This window comes from Cnephaeus nilssonii, assembly GCF_951640355.1.
Source record: "Cnephaeus nilssonii genome assembly, chromosome: 20".
Classification (NCBI taxonomy): Eukaryota; Metazoa; Chordata; class Mammalia; order Chiroptera; family Vespertilionidae; genus Cnephaeus; species Cnephaeus nilssonii.
This window is the reverse complement of record NC_137091.1, coordinates 42,757,974-42,777,049: the sequence shown is the minus strand read 5'-3', so window position 1 is coordinate 42,777,049 and position 19,076 is coordinate 42,757,974. Positions and strand designations below refer to the sequence as shown.

General features: G+C 57.6%; 1 protein-coding gene across 2 annotated transcripts in view; it reads left to right on the top strand.

Moving 5' to 3' along the window:
- STRN4 (striatin 4) overlaps positions 1-19,076 on the top strand; it is a 27,656-nt gene extending 8,580 nt beyond the window's left edge. The window contains exons 2-18 of one of the 2 annotated variants that reach the window (XM_079800456.1): positions 48-151; positions 663-736; positions 1,460-1,538; positions 4,311-4,508; positions 6,669-6,810; positions 10,228-10,384; positions 10,951-11,064; positions 11,431-11,525; positions 13,383-13,558; positions 13,647-13,694; positions 14,009-14,130; positions 15,195-15,365; positions 15,516-15,656; positions 16,081-16,179; positions 16,345-16,431; positions 17,710-17,933; positions 18,167-19,076. In XM_079800456.1, the coding sequence (XP_079656582.1) occupies positions 48-151; positions 663-736; positions 1,460-1,538; positions 4,311-4,508; positions 6,669-6,810; positions 10,228-10,384; positions 10,951-11,064; positions 11,431-11,525; positions 13,383-13,558; positions 13,647-13,694; positions 14,009-14,130; positions 15,195-15,365; positions 15,516-15,656; positions 16,081-16,179; positions 16,345-16,431; positions 17,710-17,879 (1,977 nt within the window). In that variant the 3' untranslated portion in view covers positions 17,880-17,933; positions 18,167-19,076. Of the gene's footprint in view, positions 1-47; positions 152-662; positions 737-1,459; positions 1,539-4,310; positions 4,509-6,668; positions 6,811-10,227; positions 10,385-10,950; positions 11,065-11,409; positions 11,526-13,382; positions 13,559-13,646; positions 13,695-14,008; positions 14,131-15,194; positions 15,366-15,515; positions 15,657-16,080; positions 16,180-16,344; positions 16,432-17,709; positions 17,934-18,166 lie in introns of both variants that reach the window. The other variant, XM_079800455.1, reaches the window with a different exon arrangement.

The window sequence follows — 19,076 nt, the reverse complement described above, 5'->3', positions numbered from 1 at the left end:
CATCAGGGAGCCTAAGCCCTGCTGTCTTCCTGTTTCCTCTGTCCCAGGCTCAGGTGGCTTTCCTCCAGGGAGAAAGGAAAGGGCAAGAGAATCTCAAGACAGACCTGGTGCGGCGGATCAAGATGTTAGAATATGCGCTGAAGCAGGAGAGGTGAGCCCTGCTGCCCGGTCCTGCCTCTGAGAAGTCAGTCCCCAGCAGAGCCTTCCACCGAGGGAGATGGGGGATCAGGCGTTCTCCCATCACCAGTACTCTGCGGTTCTAGGAGGGGACAGAACAAGACATAGCAGGTGGATTCAGGTTAGACACCAGTGACAGTATTCATAATGATGGTGGCCACTGTGTGCCAAACACCATCTATCCATAATGCCTCCTCTCTTCCACTAGCCTGGTGGGTACAGTGGCTTTTGGAGAGCGAGGACTTCTGTCAGGACTCCTGGGGCTGGGATCGCAGCCCAGCCTGCCAGGCTCTGGAGAGTGGGTTCTTCACAGCGCCATGTGTGCCCGCCCCCCCCAGGGCTGCTTTATACTGTGGGCAGGTTGGGGGAGCTCAGCCTCAGAGGTAGGAGAGTGGATTAGGGGGGCCTGGGGATTTGGAATTCCTGAGGTGAGTGCTGTCCTGTCTACTCTTCTGTCTCATTTGTTACTCATTTGTTCTTTTTAGGGCTAAATATCATAAACTGAAGTTTGGGACAGACCCGAACCAGGGAGAGAAGAAACCAGAACTGTCAGAACAAGGTACCCACCCTCTGAACCTCCCCGCTTGCTCCTCCCACTCTTCTTCCTTTGCTCCGTAGGAAGCAGCATTGGCGGGGGCTGGGGAGGGCTTGACTTGCTCTCAGGCCCCCCCCCCCCCCCCATAGGCTGCTCTGTCGGGTACTGGGCACTGGGCACAGGGCTGGACCCCTGGGGAGAGGCAGGGGTGGGTAGTGGTGAAGAAGCCCAGTCCTGCCTGCTGTCCCTGTGTGAAGTAGAGACAGACACACAAGGTCCCATCAATATTTGATGAATAAAATGAACAGATGGTCTCATTTAATCCACACAACAATCCCAAAAGGTGTAGGTACTGCTATCATTAGCTTTATTTCTCAGAAGAGGAAACAGGCTCAAATAGGTAAACGGACCAGCTCAGGGTCACACCTGGGAAGAGGCAGAGCTGGACTTGAACCCATTTGAGTCCGCCCTTTTTCTCAGAATTGGGCCAGCTTCCTGTGTGGGAAAATAGCATAACTAGAGCTGAGTCTGAAGATAGTCTGGGGGTGGTTTGGGGGATGACCAGTCAGGAGACTAGAGATAAGGAGCGTGGAGGGAAGAGTAGGTTTCAAACACTCAGAAAGTGACTGCAGAACCCATGACAGTGACCAGTTTGGGTTTGAGGGTGAGGAAGGTGGGGGAGGTGGTGATGGGTATGTGGTGGTACCCTGACCAAAACAGCCTGTCTCCTTTCTCTCCATCCCCCAGTCTCCAATGGCCCTGTGGAGTCGGTCACCCTGGAGAACAGCCCACTGGTGTGGAAGGAGGGGCGGCAACTTCTTCGACAGTGAGTGTGCAGAGGGACAGGGGTCTGGGGGCGGGGCAAGGAGACGAAGGCCATGCCTGGCTTGGGAGATAAGCCTGAAGACTCCACAGCCCTGCCTGTCCCCACTGAGGACACTGGACTATCAGGATCCTGCTGGACACAGCTGAGATGGCCTGTCACCGTGTAGGTGGAGCCCCACCTGGGGAGAGGGCGGGACGATTCGGTGCAGGAGGCAGACGGGGAAGACCCCACTCTTGGAATGCAATCCCAAATGCCTGTTGCTTTTCTTTTTTTAGGGATAATGTTAAATTATTTTTTATTACTAAAGAGATTTGTGTATTTCAGTAAATTTGGGAAATATAGGGAAACACACATACACACAAAAATAGAAATCACTCATAATTCCACCACCTAAGGAACTTCATACCCATAACATTTTGGCATGTATGCCAGCAGTCTCTTCATGGCTGTGCATTTGTGTTGGTGTATGTGTTTTATAAACGGGCTTCCCCTTCACAGTGTTTTCTGATGCGCTGCTTCTGCTCAGTGTTGTGAACGTCTTTTCATATAAGTTAGTTAGGTTGCATCGTTTGAAGAACTGTGTAATAGTCTGTGGCATGAGTGACCATAACTTGCCATAGTCAATCCCTTCTTGTGTATTTCATTGAAGATGTTTTTATAGACAGTGTAACTAACGTCAGGAAGTTATTTGTCTGTGTCTTTGATTTCCTTAAGTTAATATCTGGAAGTGAAATTGCTAACTTAAGTGTATTGCAAACAATAACAACAACATGATTGCAATAGGTAACACTTGCCAACTACCTAGTATACGCCTGGCACTGTGCTAAACATCTGGCACACATCGCTTCCTCACATGAGTCCCCGTAGGGCATAACTGCCCATTCCACTCATTTTCACAGACGAAAACCCAAGGTGCAGAGAGGGATCTGCTTGCATAAAGTCACACAGCTAATCTAAGCAGAGGGCCCGAGGGGTGATCTCGGGCAGTCTGCGCCCAGAGCCCAACTTCTTCACCCCATGCTTCCCTCCTCCTCCCATGGTGGGAGGGGAAGCCTCATACGCACGCAGGCACACAAGATGAGACAGCAGGGAAGGCGAGGCCTGTCTAATGTGCGAGGGGCAGGGTCCCAAAGGGACAGGGTCCCAAAGGGACAGGGTCATGGTAAACAAAAGGTTTTCAGGGAGCCTCCTGAGGACCAGCAGGGTGTCACCTCACCTCTTTCGAAGCCATCGATAATTCCCCTCATCTCCCCCGCTTTTAGACCAGTCCCAGTTGGCTTCAATTTTTTTAATGCGGGATTAGCCCTGGCTGGGTGGCTCAGTTGCTTAGAGTGTCGTCCTGTGCACCACGAGGTTGCCAGATCGATCCCCAGTTGGGGCGCATATGGGAGGCAGTCGATCGATCAATGTTATCAATGTTTCTCTTTCTCTCTCTCTTTCTCTCTCTCTCATCAATAAACATACCTTGGGTGAGAATTAAATAAATAAATCGCAGAAGTAATAAATGCTCATTTGTAGAGTAAATAGAGTAAGTTCCAAAATTCCTCATGCCCCTAATCCCATTCTTCAGAGGTCACTGACTGCTCTTAAGTTTAGTGTGTATCTTTCTTGGCCTTGTGGGGACATGCTACAAGTGTGTGTGTGTGTGTTTTCTATCTATATATATAAAAGCCTGAGCAACCATTACAACCGAACAACTGGAATGATCAGTCGACCAGTCGCTATGACGTGCACTGACCACCAGGGGACAGACGCTCAGTGCAGGAGCTGCCCCCTGGTGGTCAGTGTGCTGCCACAGCGGGAGCGCTACTTAGCTGAGTGAGTGGTGGCAGCAGGCGCAGCGGGGCCAGGATGAGCGGCAGCAGAACTGCGCCCAGCCCTGGCTGGGGCTCCTCCCCGGCCGCCTGCCACTTGGGCACTGCTACATCCCCTGAGGGAGCCCGGATTGAGAGAGGGCACAGGCCAGGCTGAGGGACCCCACCTGTGCACGAATCTGTGCACTGGGCCCCTAGTACTTATAAATTTATTAACGCTTTATTCTATTTTATTTTTATTTTTAATCCTTACCTGAGGATATTTCCATTGATTTAGAGATTTGGAGGGGAAAATGGAGGGAGGAAGAGAGAGAAACATCGACATGAGAGAGACACATTGATTCGTTGCTTCCTGCACGGTCCTGACATGAATGGGGATCAAACCTGCAAACCCAGGGACATGCCCTTGACCAGGAATTGAACCCGCAACCCTTTGATGCGCAGGCCAACGCTCTAACCACTGAACCACACAGCCCAGGGCTTTTAAACATCATCATCATCATCATCATCATCATCATTATTATTATTATTATTATTTTAATCTTTAGCACTCTTTTTTAAAAACAAACACTTGAATTGTATGGAACATGTACCTTACAGTTTTTGTTAAGCCATTTATCGTGGCCAGCTTCCGTGGCACTCTTCCTTGTTTAGTTTCTGCCTCATGTCCCCATGGGTAATTTGCTCCCACAGTCCTCGTCGGTAGATGTGTAGGTCGGCCCCTGTGTTTTGGTCTCCTGCACAGCATCGCAGTGAGCACCCGTGCGACAGCACTGGTGTGTAAAGCCACCACTGTATTGAAAGTGAAACAGCGGGGTCAGGGCATGCTTATTTAAATTTTTGGTGTGTAATCTTAAGTTGCTCCTCCAAAAAGGCAGTCCCAATGTACTGTCCTTCCCCTAAGCCCGCAGTACAAAGGCTCAGGATGCTTGACCCTCCTGGTTCTGCTTCCATGCAGGTACCTGGAAGAGGTGGGCTACACGGACACCATCCTGGACATGCGGTCCAAGCGTGTGCGATCCCTCCTGGGACGCTCGTTGGAGCTCAACGGGACCGTGGAGCCCAGCGAAGGGGGCCCCAGGGCCACACCAGGCCCCGGGGGGCTCAGCGGTGGGGAGTCACTGCTGGTGAAACAGATCGAGGAACAGATCAAGAGGTGAGCCCTTGGGTCCGACGGGTCCATCCCTCTGTGCCTCCTCTCTCCTGCGAAGCCAGTGTCGGAAAAGGGAGCCGTGCCCCAGGGCTCTGCCGGCCACTTCCTTCTGAGAACATGTGGGCTCGCTTGTTCCAGACCCCTCTGTCTCTTCACTGTGGGATCCCCAATTTGTACTGGGTCACCTGTGCACACGCTCCCACGGCCTTGCCTCAGTGCTGGTAACACACCTCAGCTCATCTCCAGCCTGGCCCCTCTCCTGCGGCTCACGCCTGCACGCCCCTCAGCAGACACCGAGCACCTGCGGAAGGCGGACCCCAGGCCAATGCCAGGGCCTGGCGGGGAACAAAGCACACAGACACCCCCTTTGGGGAGCTCTTATTTGTTCATTTCTCTCAGCCATAATTGTTATTCAGCAGAACCAGTAATGTGGCGTTCGGTGCTGTGAAGAAAAGGAAAGGTAGTAAGAAAGAGTGATGGGAAGAAGAGTACCGCTCTGGGTAAGGTCGGTAGGTAGGACCTCTTGGTGGAGGAAATGGAGGATGAGCCACAGAAGTAGTTGGAACAAGAAGGAATGTTCTGGGCAGAGGGAACAGCACGTGTAAAGGTTCTGAGGCGGAGACTTGGCAGGTTCCGGGAGCAGCAGCAGGCCAGCGAGGCGGCCGTGGGCTTGTGGTCTGTGGTGAGGCTGAAATCTCAGGAGTCAGATCAAACAGGGCCTCACTGGTTGAGATAAGGAGTTTGGATTCTCGTCTCGGCTTGTGGGAAGCCTGTGGTTCCAGCAGGGGCGTGCTGTGATCTGATGCCCGCCGTCTGCTTCAGGACGGCACGGCTGTAGAGGGCAGGAGTGGGCAGGGAGACCAGTTGGGAGACGACTGCAGTGCCAGGCAGCGATGGCAGGCATTAGGTGGAAGGGTGAGAAGTGGTTAGCCTCTCGATGGGTTTTCAGGGTAAGTCGGCATGGTTTAAAGGATTGGATGTGGGGGAGAGGGACAGAACTAGAACTGACTCCAGGGTTGGTCTGAGCAGCTGGGAGCAGCACTGACCGAGATGGGGAAGGTGAGGAGCAGCACACCAAGAGGGCTGTTTAGGATGGGTGGGGTTCGGGGTGCCTGGTGACCCAGTGCCGGTCGTGAGTAGCCAGCATGGAGCTGGGGCTGGGTGCTTGATTCCTAAATTTACCTCTGTTTACCAGCACAGCGGTTTTTGCAGGCTCTGAAGGAGAGAGTGTAGCTGGCAGCACAACCAGGAGGTCTGAGGACTGAGCCCTGGGGCTCTTGTGTCTAGAGGCCAGAGAACGAAGCAGAGGGAGGCCGCAGCAAAGGAGGCTGAGCTTCGTCAGCTGTGGGAGAAACCGGGAATGGTGTCCCAGCAGCTGAGCACAGAGCTGTTCTGCTGGGAGGATACGCATGGGGGGCCGGGAAGCGAGTGACGGATTTGGAAGGCTCTCTACGGGCCAGAACCGTATACTGACCAGCTTTCTAGGGCAGGGGTGGGAAGGTCCGCCCCGAGGGCCGTGTGAGGCCCGTGAAATCATTTGGTCTGGCCCTGCCAAGGCATTGGGGGTGAGTTAATTAAAGGTTTGACCAAATATAGCAGGTTAATTTTTAAGTTGATAATTTTATATGACTCGCGAATGATGTTATAAATGTCCAAATGGCCCTTGGCAGGAAAAAAGGTTCCTCACCCCTGCAGGCTTGGCCGTGGCCCCTGGCTGGAGGGCCCAAGCATTGGTAGAGACCAGTTTCCCATTCCTCCAGGGCACGTCTCTGTCCCTCCCCTGGCCTGTGCTTGTGGTTTGACCGGGCCGTGGGAACGGGGCTGCTGAGTCAGTGGCATTTTCTCATCCAGCTCTCCTGACTCAGCACACGTGGGGAGACCTGTGGTCAGGGTTGGGGGCCAGTCCACTGGAACTCGGGGTCCGAGCTCAGTGAGGAGTTGGCCCAGTCTGTGGTCCACATGGGGGTTTAAGTCGGGTGAGCATCCGTTAGGCAGACCCTGGATTGAAGCCCTGTGTCTGATCACAGTCAGGGCTCCTCTGGGTTTGTGGTGGGTCAGCCCCCTGAGAGCTGGGTCCAGGCTCCAGCTACCAAGCCTCACCCTGGCACCTGAGCTTTGTCACATGGCAAGACTAATGCCCCCTTTGCCCCCTGTTGTGGGCAGGAATGCAGCAGGCAAAGATGGCAAAGAGCGCTTGGGTGGCTCGGTGCTGGAGCAGATCCCCTTCCTGCAGAACTGTGAGGACGAGGACAGCGACGAGGACGACGAACTGGACAGCGTGCAGCACAAGAAGCAGCGGGTGAAGGTGCGTGCGCGCGCCGGAGGAAGCGCTCCTCCCTCCTCCCGGGGGATCCCCCTGCTTTGTGTACCAGGAACAGGGTGCCCCTGTGGATGCTCAGGGCTCCCTCTGTGGGCTGTGTGGGCTGACCACATCCCAGAGTCCCCGTCGCCTTGCCTCAGAAACCTTCAGAGGAGCCAGGTCTTTACTGTCAGGGCCGCCTCCGCCCCACCTGCACCCCGTTCTCTCCATCCTCCCTTCTCCAGCTCGGGTTCCCGAGAGGCCTTTCCTGAACTCCAGCCCAGGCTAGCCCCCTGGTGCCCTCTGACAGTGCTCTCTCCTTCCGGCTAGCTGAGCGTCATACGCAGATATGTTTTTGGTGCCACTGTGGCTCTCTGTCTCCCACAGTAGATTGTGAGCTCCACTCGGCCTTTTCACTGCTCTCTCTCCAGCTGCCTGACTGAGTGCGGCTGGGCCCAGGGCTCAGCCTAGAGCCAGGTTGGAGCTTCGTGGGGGCTTCAGAGGATGCGAGTGTCCGGTCTGCTGTTGATGTCAGGATTGTTTCAGGGACCCTGCCCACAGGGTAGTCCAGATCCCCTCAGCTGGACCTCGAGCTATGGCTCCCAGCACGTTCACCCTCATGACAGCGCTACCCTTAGGCATGGCATAGTCTCATGGCATAGTCTCATCTGTCCAGTAAACATCAGCGTGGGCCTTTGTGGACCATCTGTGCTGGCAGCCGGGGTATGGAGACATTGTTGCTGACGTGGAGGAGCTTGTGGGCAGCGGCAGGCTTGTAAGCAGCCATGTGCTGAGGGATGTGCCACAGTGGGGTCAGGAGCGTATACCTGTGAAGTGGGGGTCGGGGACTGCAGAGACGGCCTTTCATTCACCCAGCCTTTCATCAGACTCCTTCCCTTCTTTAAACTCACCTCAGACACACCCCTCCTCCAGGAAGTCTTCCTTGACTCACCCTTACTCCCCTTCCCTCCACAGGCTCAGGAGCCTCTTGGAGGTCCCCTGTCCCACCTGAACCACTCTGGTTTCTCCCTGTAACCCTCCTGCCCCATCCTTGTGAGGGGCCAGGTCTGTCCTGGCCTCCACATTCTCTCCAGTGTGGCTCAGCCCAGACTAAGTGCTCATTGAATTCACTGAGTGGAAGGGAGTACACAGAGCCAGACCCTAGAGCTGGGTTTACAGGAGAACCAGCATGTCTCTGAGCACGGGCTCTCCAGCATTGTTCCCGGGTCCAGAATGCCTGGTCCCTCCTGCCCCCCACTAGGATTTTCACTACTGAGCAGATCTTACCTCAGCCTCCTCTGGGAGACCTTCCACTCCTCTCTGCTGCTCCTGCAGAGAAATTATTGCTGGCTTTTCATATTTCCTTAGCCATTGGCATCTGCCACTGCCCCGTCCTACGTGCCTGGGCGTGGCTCATTGCGTAGGGTGTCACGCCTCCCCATGCCCACACAGCAGGCCTTCAGTGACCAGACTGTGATTTGAAAGACCTGCCCATGGCCCCCAGGCTGGCTCCGGGCCTCGCTGGGTATCTGATGCTCTTAGTCTTAACTTGAGTTTCAGAGGCTAATGGTCCCTATCTCTGGATGCTGAGGATTTAACTAAAATGAGTGAACACATAGGAAGCCTTGGCTGCACAGTGGCTGCCGCACGGAGTGCTCCGTGGTGGCATTGATGGGCTCAGCAGTGAGAGCCACAGGCACAGGCAGGGTGGCTTTTCAGGGCCCCGTACGGTTCCACAGTCCCGTGAGCCCTGACTCCCGCCAGTGCCTCTCCGGGCATGCTGTCTACACCTTGGCGCTACGTCTTCTCCTGGGAAGGAAGAGGAGGGCGCCCGCCCATGGGGCCATCCCTCTGGTCCTCTCACGGATGCCTGAAAGGTGTTGCCTCCAAGTGTGTACCCTCCAAACCCAGCTTGGGGTGCTGAGCCTGTGGGAGGGGTTCAGACATGCCCTTGAGGAGTCCACAGTCTGAGTGAGGCTGGCCCCACGGGTGCCCAGGACACAGTCTAGTCAGGGACCACTTAGGAAGGAGAAGAGGAGCTGGCTGAGTCTAGTGGTCGTCAGAATCCTGGGATTGGTTGGGGTGTGTTCTTAAGGCAGCACTTAAAACAGAACTGAGATATCAAAATTGTCTGGAAAACTCTGGAAGTCCCTTAAGCCTTAGGTGCAGTGTTTGCGGTTCCAGGTGCACACTCTGGATGGTTCTTTGTGTAAAATGTCATGATGAGAGGGTAGAGAATTATATGCTAGATGTCATTTCATAAGGCTGTGTCTAAAAGGTGTCCGTGTGGGGCCCCAGGCTGCTCTTGAATTCACAAGTCTGGGATGGGGAATTGTAAATTGAGGGAATCTGATGATTTGGTTCCTACCCTCGGCTAAGACCGGCTGTGGAAAACTTGGCAAACTCATTATTCGCTTGCCCAGCATTCTGTTCTCAGAGTGGAGGAACTGTGCTGTTTTTTTCTCATTCTAAAAGTAGCGTGTGCTGGTTACATAAGAAAACAAAAACTCAGCCAATCTAGAGAGTTCTCAGGAAGACCTGGAGAACCTGGGGCAAGGAGCTTCACTTTGCTCAGCTCATTTCTCCGTGTGCACTAATGAGATAATAAGTGCAACAATGGTAACCATTCATGTTGTGAGATGTGAAATCATAGATTTGAGTCTTATTCAGTGCACTGAATAATGCAGAGGCCAGCAGTGTTGGTGAGGATTTGTTATTATTACATGTTACGTTCCTGGGTCTGTTCTCACTTTTATTATTTTCTTTTTGTTAATCCTCACTCCAAGGGTATTTTTCCCATTGGTTTTTAGAGAGAGTGGAAGGGAGGTAGAGAGGTGTGGGAGAGAAAGAGAGACATCGATGTGAGAGAGACACATTGATTGGTTGCTTCCTGTACATGCCCCGACCAGGGCTGACCCAGGGATTGAACCTGCAACAAGGTATGTGACCTTGACTGTGAATTGAACCCGAGACCCTTTGGTGTGCAGGACACTCTAACCACTGAGGAACACCAGCCAGGGCACTGTTCTCACTTTGATTGTGCACCTCCGTACACTCATAGACAAACATACCGCCCTTCTCCCTGAAGCAGGCTGTCATATTGACTTTTCTTCATGAGAAATACTGTGTTGGGGGGCAGGGATTGGAGGAGTGGGAACAGCTTGAGCATAAACCAGGAGGAGGGCTGTGAGGGGATCACAGCTGGGGTGGAGAAGGGAGGGTCTCCAAACTCAGGCTGGGGCTCCAGGAGGGAGCAGCCTCTGAGGACTCCCAGCAGGGGGAGCACAGCCCCAGAGGAAGGAGCTGGTGGCTGGTGGCTGGTGCGGTGTGTTCCTCACAGGGGCCCTGGCTTCCTGTTCTTGGAGGCTCGGGGGGTTTGGCTGTGGCATGAGCTCCCTAACTGTCTGTTTCTCCATGCCCCAGCTGCCAGCCAAGGCCCTGGTGCCTGAAATAGAGGATGAAGATGAGGACGACTCAGAGGATGCCATCAATGAGTTCGATTTCCTGGGCTCAGGAGAGGACGGGGAGGGCTCTCCGGACCCTCGGCGATGCGCTGGAGAGGGGGCCCACCATGAGCTGGGTGAGTGGAGGGTTTTCTGGCAGGAGGGGCACACAGCTGCCTGCAGCTGCTTCCTGCCCCAGGGTCTCCACCGGATGGACATACTTCCTGAGAGGAGGGGGGCCGAGGGAGAGCAGGAGGTCCGCGCCACAGTAGCCAGGCCTGCACCCCTTCCCTGGAAAATCCCCCTGGGGGCACAGGCAGGCCGGGTTCTTCCTGACGTGGGGCTGCCAGCCTTGTGCGCGCGTGTGTCCAGTTCTTGTGGACCTCGGGGAGGAAACAGGATGGGACCAGCGGGAGAGGCTGTCAGGGCCTCAATGTGCTGCATCTTCCTCCGGTCCTGGGACTCTGAGCTGCGAGGCCCTCGGGGTCACAACATGGCTGGAGACCGAGGTTTCTGCCAGGGCGGTCCATGGAGGGTCCCCGCTCAGTCTCCTCTGTCCATCCCCACCCCACTGTGAGCCCAGCGAACTCGGGGGCCAGGGCTCCCCAGCTCCCACAGGAGCGGCTTCCGGTGGGGAAGGAGGCGCCTGTGCCTGGCTGGGTTGAGCTGGTGGTGACTCCTGCCTGGTGCCGCATCCCTGTAGAAAGCCGGCGGGTCAAACTCCAGGGAATTTTGGCCGACCTTCGGGATGTGGATGGACTGCCCCCCAAAGTGACAGGACCGCCTCCTGGCACACCCCAGCCCCGGCCACACGAAGGTAAGAGGCCCCTCACCCTGGCCCGGCCCACGGGGCCACAGCACCTACGGCAGAGGGAGGCTGCAGAGCTAAGCCCAGGGCTTCTGTGTCCTCAAGGTCGAGGCCCGGCCCCTAGTTTGCAGCCTCCCTGTCCCAAAAGTTCGTCTGTCTGTCTCTGTCTCCCCCTTTTTGTCTGTCCTGCCCTGTCTGCCTGCCTGCCTGTCTCTCCCTGTCTCTTTCTTTCCAGCTGTGATTCTTGATCTTGTCCTCTACCTCTCTCTCTCACACCTCACCTCTCTCTCCGCCTCTCTGTCTCTTTCTCTCTCCCGGCCCCTCTCTGCCCCCTCCCTCCCCTCCCCCCACCAGGTTCCTTTGGCTTCTCCTCAGACGTTTTCATCATGGACACTATCGGGGGCGGGGAGGTGAGCCTGGGGGACTTGGCAGATCTCACCGTCACCAATGACAACGACCTCAGCTGTGACGTAAGTTCTCAGGGTGCCCACCCCCCTCGACCCCCATTGGGCATTCTGCATAGTGGCCGCGTCTGTCGATCGCTGGCTGTGCACGGCTTGTGCTCAGTCCCTGACACGGGAGTTCCATGTGAGCCCGTTCAGCGGCTCAGCTGTTTGACATAGGGGTGCCGATGCAGACAGGTTCGGGGACTTGACAGGTTCACCAGTGGCAGAGCCTAGAAGACTCTGGAGCCTGTGTCTTAATCACGGTGCCAGGCTCCTTCTCCAGGGGACGCCCCTCCCAGCCCGGCTTGCTTAAGTGCACCTCAAGCCCAGGACCCACCTGCTGGGGGCAGGGCGAGGGGGGAGCAGAAGCTAAATACAGCACCAGAGGAGGACGGGGGCTCGGCTGGCAGCAGTGCGGGTAAGACACTGAGAAAGTTGGGCTTGAGCAGACCTTTGAGGGGAAGATGGCCTCCAGCCAACAACCAAAAATCAGGCCAGTCTGGTGCGCACGGGGGCTGGTGGCGCAGTGGGGCGGGAATGACAGGGAACTGAGGGCCAGTGCTCTGAGCCTGAGGCCGTGGTGGGTCCCGGCCCCCCGGGATGGGCAATCGGGTGCGTGTGCAGGTGGCAGGGCACTCCCAGAGCTTTCAGCAGGGTCTCAGGTGGTTGCTGGTCCCAGGGGGGCGGGCACAGCTGTGGGAGGCCGGGAAAGGGGCCGGAGCCGAGCTCTGAGCAGAGGAGCTGCCCCGCGTCTGATCCTTCCTGGGGAGTGTGTGAGTGAGGGCGGTCACACAAGGCAGAGCCTCTGGCCCTAAAGAACGTGGCCGAAGTGGCAGCTGGGCAGGGGCCTTGGGACGAAGCCTAGATGAAAGGGTTTGTCAGGTGTGAACTCTATCTTGGGGCGGGGCACTGAGGTTTGCTTTTCTTCTGCAAGGTCCCTCACTCAGAGCGACACCCCCACCCTCCAGGGCATGTGCAGTGTTTCTGGGGCTTTGCTCCCCAGTCTCTTCCCATTGTGTGGACTTGTCGCCATTTCCACACCTCAGCCGCCCTCCCCCATTGCTTTCTGCACCCGGGCCTCCTCTCAGGCCTGGATCCATCCTTGCTGCCTCCTGCCTCAGGGACTTTGCACGTGCAGTGTCCTTCCTCAGTCCCTTCCCCTTATCTGGTTAAGTCCTACGTATTTGTCACTTGCTCAGGAGGAAAGCCTGTTGACCCCACAGAGGCGGTCAGGCTGCTGGGTGCTTCCTCCCAGTACATCTTTTATTTTTGAATATATTTTTATTGATTTCAGAGAGGAAGGGAGAGGGAGAAAGAGATAGAAACATCAATGATGAGAGAGAATTATCGGCTGCCTCCTGCACATCCCCCACCAGGGACCGAGCCTGCAACCCGGGCATGTGCCTTGACCAGGAATCGAACTGATCTCCTGGCTCATAGGTCGACGCTCAACCATTGAGCCACGCTGGCTGGGCCTTTTTTAATTCATAGCACTGCTTGTAGTTTATAAGCCTGTGCACAGGTGGGATGATCTGAGTGTCTCCCCAAACCCTTGGGATTTCGCAGTTCACAGGGGGTGGGCCCCAGACAGGTTCGGGGACTTCTTTAGGCCCACCCCCTGTGAACTGCGAAATCCCAAGGGTTCGGGCTCACCTTTGTCTCTTCAGAGCCCGGCACAGCCCTGCACACAGTAAGAGCTTGTTGAGTGAGGGGATGCTGCAGGGCCAGGAAGAAGAGGGGAGCCTCGGGGCTGGAGACCAGGCTGTGGGGTGCTTCACATGGGTCTCTGTGGAGGGACGCGTCCTTGGGGTCCTGGATGCGAATATCTGCGACTGCTGGGGTGGAAGAGAAGACACTGAGGCAGCTCCCTCCGTCCCCCAGCTGTCTGACAGCAAAGATGCCTTTAAGAAGACGTGGAACCCCAAGTTCACCCTTCGGTCACACTACGACGGCATTCGCTCCCTGGCTTTCCACCACAGCCAGTCGGCTTTGCTCACCGCTTCCGAGGACGGCACGCTCAAGCTCTGGAACCTGCAGAAGGCTGTCACAGCCAAGAAGTGAGGGCACAACCCCAAGGGTGGTGGAGGGGGCATCGGGGCCCAGGAACAGGGATGAGGGGCTCTCGGTGACTTCTGTCTCCCGCAGGAATGCTGCACAAGACGTGGAACCTATCCATGCCTTCCGGGCTCACAGGTAGGGAGGGAGGTGCCCCCAAAGGCGGGTGGTGACAGGTGGCAGGGCAGCAGGAGGGGCGGAGTCCCTGGGCCCTCTGCGCCCACACCCCTGGCCCCGGGTGCTCTGTGTGGTTCCCAGCACAGCCTTTGGAGGAGGAAACACATGGGGAGGGGAAGGCAGAGGACGGGCAACTTGCCCGGTGGCACGACAAAAGCTCCAGAAGCTGAATTCCTTTGGCCACCCCTGAAAAATGCTAGTAGAGGAAGAATGGCAAGGTCCTGGGGAGGGGCGAGCGTTGAGTTTTTCGTTTCCCCCTACTTTGTACCCTCCAGGGGCCCCGTGTTGGCAGTAGCCATGGGCAGCAACAGTGAATACTGTTACAGTGGTGGGGCAGATGCCCGCATCCACAGCTGGAAGATTCCAGACCTCAACATGGACCCCTACGATGGTTACGGTGAGACAGCTCTTGCCCTTCCTTCCCCACGTCGTCTCCTGGGGCCTCTGCCCTCCGCACATGCAGCTAGCATCTGCCCATGCCTGCCACGGCAGGGACTGGCGGGGTGCTCAGCCTGGTTGAGCGTGGAACAGCGTGACTCAGCGTGTGGCAGTCAGACGAGATGGCTGAGCTGACTCAGCATCAGCGTGGGGGCCAGGGCAGCACATGTGAGGGCGTGGGGGGCCCTGGCAGCATTCTGCGTGTCTGTGACTGAGCGGGGCAGGCAGGAGGAGAAAGGAGAGCCGGTGGCAGGGAGAATGAGCTGGGCCGGCTTGCAGGGGTTTGTGCTTCGTTCTTGGGCACCTTTAAGAGTTAAGTGGAGAAGTAACCTCTGTTCAGGGTCTGTCCCTGCTCTCTGACCGCTGTTTTGATAAATGACCACACACATGGCTCCATGCAGCATCCTGTTGTGGTGGAGTTCAGAGGTCTGTGCTCCCTTAAGGAACTACACCGTTTTCCTGAGAGCAGTCCTACCCTGGGAAAGGTCAGGGGTCAGTCCCTGGCAGGGTGTGCTCTGGGCCAAACGAACTGCCACCCATTGGGCACCAGCATGGCCCGACCAGACACCCCTGTGTTGACACAAGTGACCAGAGAGGCCGTGGTGGGGCTGACCACAGGGCTTTGGCGAGATGGCCAGGCTGGGGCCCGGGGGCAGAAAGGACTGCAGGGCCCGGGCTTTGAAGGGTCCGGGGCCAGAGTCGTCATTGTTCCTTCTCCCTTAACTGAGTTAAAAGGTACGTATCAGGTGCCCACTTTGAGCACAATGGGCCCCAGGGGACAGCAGGGAACGGAGGCATCCCTGCCCTATGGCGCTTCCATGCGGGGCTGCCTTCAGAGCCCTAAGCTCTTCCCAGTTATCGGTCAGAGTGTGAGCCCGCCAGGGTGCGTGGCGGCGGTGACGGGTTCGAGGGCCTGGCGCTTGTGGGGTGAGGCTGGGTGAGTGTGGCAGAGCTCGTGCTCCAGGCTGTCCACGATGGCGCTGGCGGCCCTGACGCAGTCCATCTCCCCCCCGGTGGGTCCAGACCCAAGCGTGCTGAGCCACGTCCTGGAGGGCCACGGGGACGCGGTGTGGGGCCTGGCCTTCAGTCCCACCTCCCAGCGTCTCGCCTCCTGCTCCGCTGATGGCACCATCCGCATCTGGGACCCCAGCAGCAGCAGCCCGGCCTGCCTCTGTACCTTCCCCACAGCCAGCGGTGAGTGAGGGACAGGGGGACAGTGGGGACCCTGACGCCTCACTCAGGAGCCGTGTAGAGCTGGAGGCCCTGCGAGGAGGGTGACGCCTGCACCCCAGTCCCAGGGCAGGACCGGTCTATTAGGCAACCGTCCGTCCCCTCCGCCCTCAGATCACAGGATCCCCACCTCAGTGGCCTTCACCAGCACCGAGCCTGCCCACATCGTGGCCTCCTTCCGCTCTGGCGACACCGTCCTGTATGACCTGGAGGCTGGCAGTGCCCTGCTCACGCTGGAGTCCCAGGGGAGCAGCGGTAAGGGCCCACCGGGGCTGGGATCTGAATGCCTCCGAGGCCGCAGTGCTCCTGAGGCTCCGTCAGCTGCAGATGGCTCCCCACCACCTTGGGGCTCAGTGGGAGGGGATGAGGCCTCAGCCATTGCCCTGATGGACAGCCCCGAGTCTCGGGAGGGCTAAGTGCAGGGAGGGCGTCGGACTTGCCTGTCGGCCCACTTGGTGGCCTGGACGAGCCATCTCAATGTCCGTCACCCCTCCTGCCCACTCCGAGACAGGCCCTGTGCCCGCTGTACAGGAGACGCTGCCGGAGAAGGGCGTGGCCTGGGTGCCCCGCCCTCTTCATCTAGGCAGAGGCAGGGATGTGGCAGAATGGTCCTCCTCTTGCCTCTGTCCTTGTCCCCCAATTTCCCTCTAATGTCCCTCCTCCCTGCTTTTCCTTCCAGGCCCAACCCAGATCAACCAGGTGGTGAGTCACCCAAACCAGCCCCTCACCATCACCGCCCATGACGACAGAGGCATCCGCTTCCTGGACAACCGGACAGGTGAGGCCCTGCCTTCCCGGCTCCCCAACTCACTGTGCTTGTGGGAGGCGGGTGACCAGGCTCAGACACAGAACCCCTGCTGTCCACATGGGAGGCTCTGAGCGTCCTTCCAGGTGAGGCCCAAAGTGGGACAGTAACCTGCCGCCCTCTGCCCTCTGCCCTCAGGGAAGTGCGTGCACTCCATGGTTGCCCACCTGGATGCTGTCACCTGCCTGGCTGTGGACCCCAATGGCGTGTTCCTGATGTCAGGAAGTAAGTTGCTCCTAAGGAGCGAGGGCCTGTGCCTTCCCCGGCCGCAGGGAGTGCTCGGGGGACTCCTCAGGGGGGGGCTGGGCAGGGAGCCTTAGGCGGCAGGAAGAGGTGGTCCTGACGGTGACAACAAAGCACTGTGAGCAGAGCCCATCCTAGGCACTTCCCACATCATCTCGTTTCCTCGGAATAACCGACGAGGTTGGGACTTTGATCCCCATTACACAGAAGTGGAAACTTGCATAACTGGCACAGCCCAGTGGGTTGCAGGCATTGAAGTTCTGGTCTATTTGATTTGGTCCCCACAAACTTTTATAGCATTTGTTGCCGCCCTGCTCTCTGTGGTTAAGGGCACTGAGGCCCAGCGACTGTGCCGAGGTGCCTTGAAGGGATGGGGTGAGACTTGGCCATTGGAGAGGGGGCCGAAGCTCCCCAGGGGGTGATGGGTGTGTGCTGGTGGGAACTGGGGCTGCCATTTGCCTCTGCTCCGCAGTGTGGGATCTCCATGGGGTGTGAGCGAGTGAATGCACAGAAGGGTGAGCAAGGGTGGGGGAGGGTGTGTACGGGCCTGGACTCCTGTCCTGCTCTCTATCTGCCCGTGATGGCAGCCGCTGCCTCCGAGGAGATGGGCGAGGGTGTGGTCAGGGAGATGTAGCCCTGGCAGAGAGGATCCATACAGGGGCCAGCACCCTCCAGAGAGGGGCGGAGAGAGCTGGCCTCCACTGCAGCCTGGTCCTGACACCTAAGTCAAGCCACCTCCCTCCGGTGGCTCATGGCCCCCAAGGCCCAGCCCAGCTCTGACCTCCCCCTGCCCCCCACCGCTGCTCAGGCCGTTGCAGCCCACGTGCTTCCTGTCAGTCCTCAGGGCCTCCCCCGGCTGGCCCACTGTTTGGAAGGCTTTTCTCCCTGACTCCCTCTTGGCCAGTCTGTCCTCACACTGACCGACTTATGCCCACAGCACTCGAGACCACCTGGCATTGTTTATTCTGTTTTCTTGTTTACGTCTCTCCCACAGCAGGAGGGAGATTTGCCTGTTTTGTTTACTGTAACCCCAGGGCCCCATACACAGTAGTTGTTCAGTAAACACTTGTGACTAGATGGAGGGTGACAGGCGGGATGTCAGGAGGGGACTGGGCAGAGGGAGGCAGGAGGAGAAGTGAGCCTCCACCTGACTCCGAGGCCTTGAGAGAGGCCAGCCAAGGGGTTGGGGGTCGGATCTGAGCAAGGAACTGGGGGTCCGGAGCTGCTGGGTGACGGCTCGCTCCGCCCACGCCTGCGCAGGCCACGACTGCTCCCTGCGATTGTGGAGCCTGGACAACAAAACGTGTGTGCAGGAGATCACGGCCCACCGCAAGAAGCACGAGGAGGCCATCCATGCTGTCGCCTGCCACCCCAGCAAGGCCCTCATCGCCAGTGCAGGCGCTGATGCCCTGGCCAAGGTCTTTGTATGATGCCCACCTGGCCCCGCCCTGGCCGGGGAGCGAGGCTGGGCAGGTGGGACTGAGGTGAGGAGCAGGGCTCAGAGGGAGGCTTGGCCCAGGAGGGAAGAAGCCCCTGTGTCCTCACTCCTTTGCCTGGCCCTGCCTAGGGTGGCAAGTCCTGCAGTCACATTTGGGGCGTCCTGTGTAGTCCTTGGGCATTCAGAGGAGGGGCTGAGGCCTGGAGGGACCCAGAGCTGCCTTACCTCTTGTGCCCTGGGGGTCATGGTTCAGTCTTCCCTCCCTTCTGTCTCCCACAGGTGGCAGCCTCAGTCTGGAGGCCCGGAGGCCCAGCCTCTTCCTGCCTGCCTTGAGTCTGGTGGTGCTAAAGGCCCTTTCCGCAGGAGGCCCTCCCCCATGGCCTGCCCTCCCCCAGCATTCAGCCTGGGGAACTGCCTCCTTCCGGAATCACCCTCCAAGATGGCCTCCAGGAGTTTCATCTCTGCCCTGACACCCACTCCTGGGCTCCTAGCTGCCTTCTGGGGCAGCACAACCAGGGCTGGGTGTCCTTGGGGATCAGCTTTTCCAAGATGCCAGAAGGTGCCAGGTTCTCTCTTTGAACCCCCATTCCTCCTCTCCATCCTTCCAGACCTGGGTGGGAGGTGTGCTGGGAGGAACCCCAGACGCCCCTGCGCTAGGTCCACCAGGAGCCATGGAGCCAGCCGGACCCAGGCTGTCCTCAGTGGGAGCACACCCAGCCCCCACCCTCCCCTCCAGTTCCCTCAGCACAGCTTCAGACACTACCCAACGCCTCCAGGGCCAGCAGCTGCCCCGGGAGCAGGCAGTGCCCTGTGGGGAGGCACCCCCCCTACCTCCCTCCACACTCCTCCAAGGGCAGTCCCCTACCCCTCAGGGGTCACCATGGGGAGAGATGTCCTCTTCTTGCCCCTCTGGGGCGTGGAGGATGGAGTGGGATCCCCCAGGGTCCCCCATAACTCCCTGTATATCTGTATAAATAAATGGGATTTTAATGGAGCCCCCCGCCCCCATGTCGTTATCACTGTGTGATAGTCTGTCAGTCTCTCCTGGCCCTCCACTCTCTCCCTCTATTTATTTCACTCTTTTTTGGATTCCACCCTGTGCCCTCAGGATCCCTTCCAGTTTCCTGTTTATAAACCCTGTCCCTCTGTCCTGGACTTGTATGTGAAACTTGCCTCAATAAACCCTTTG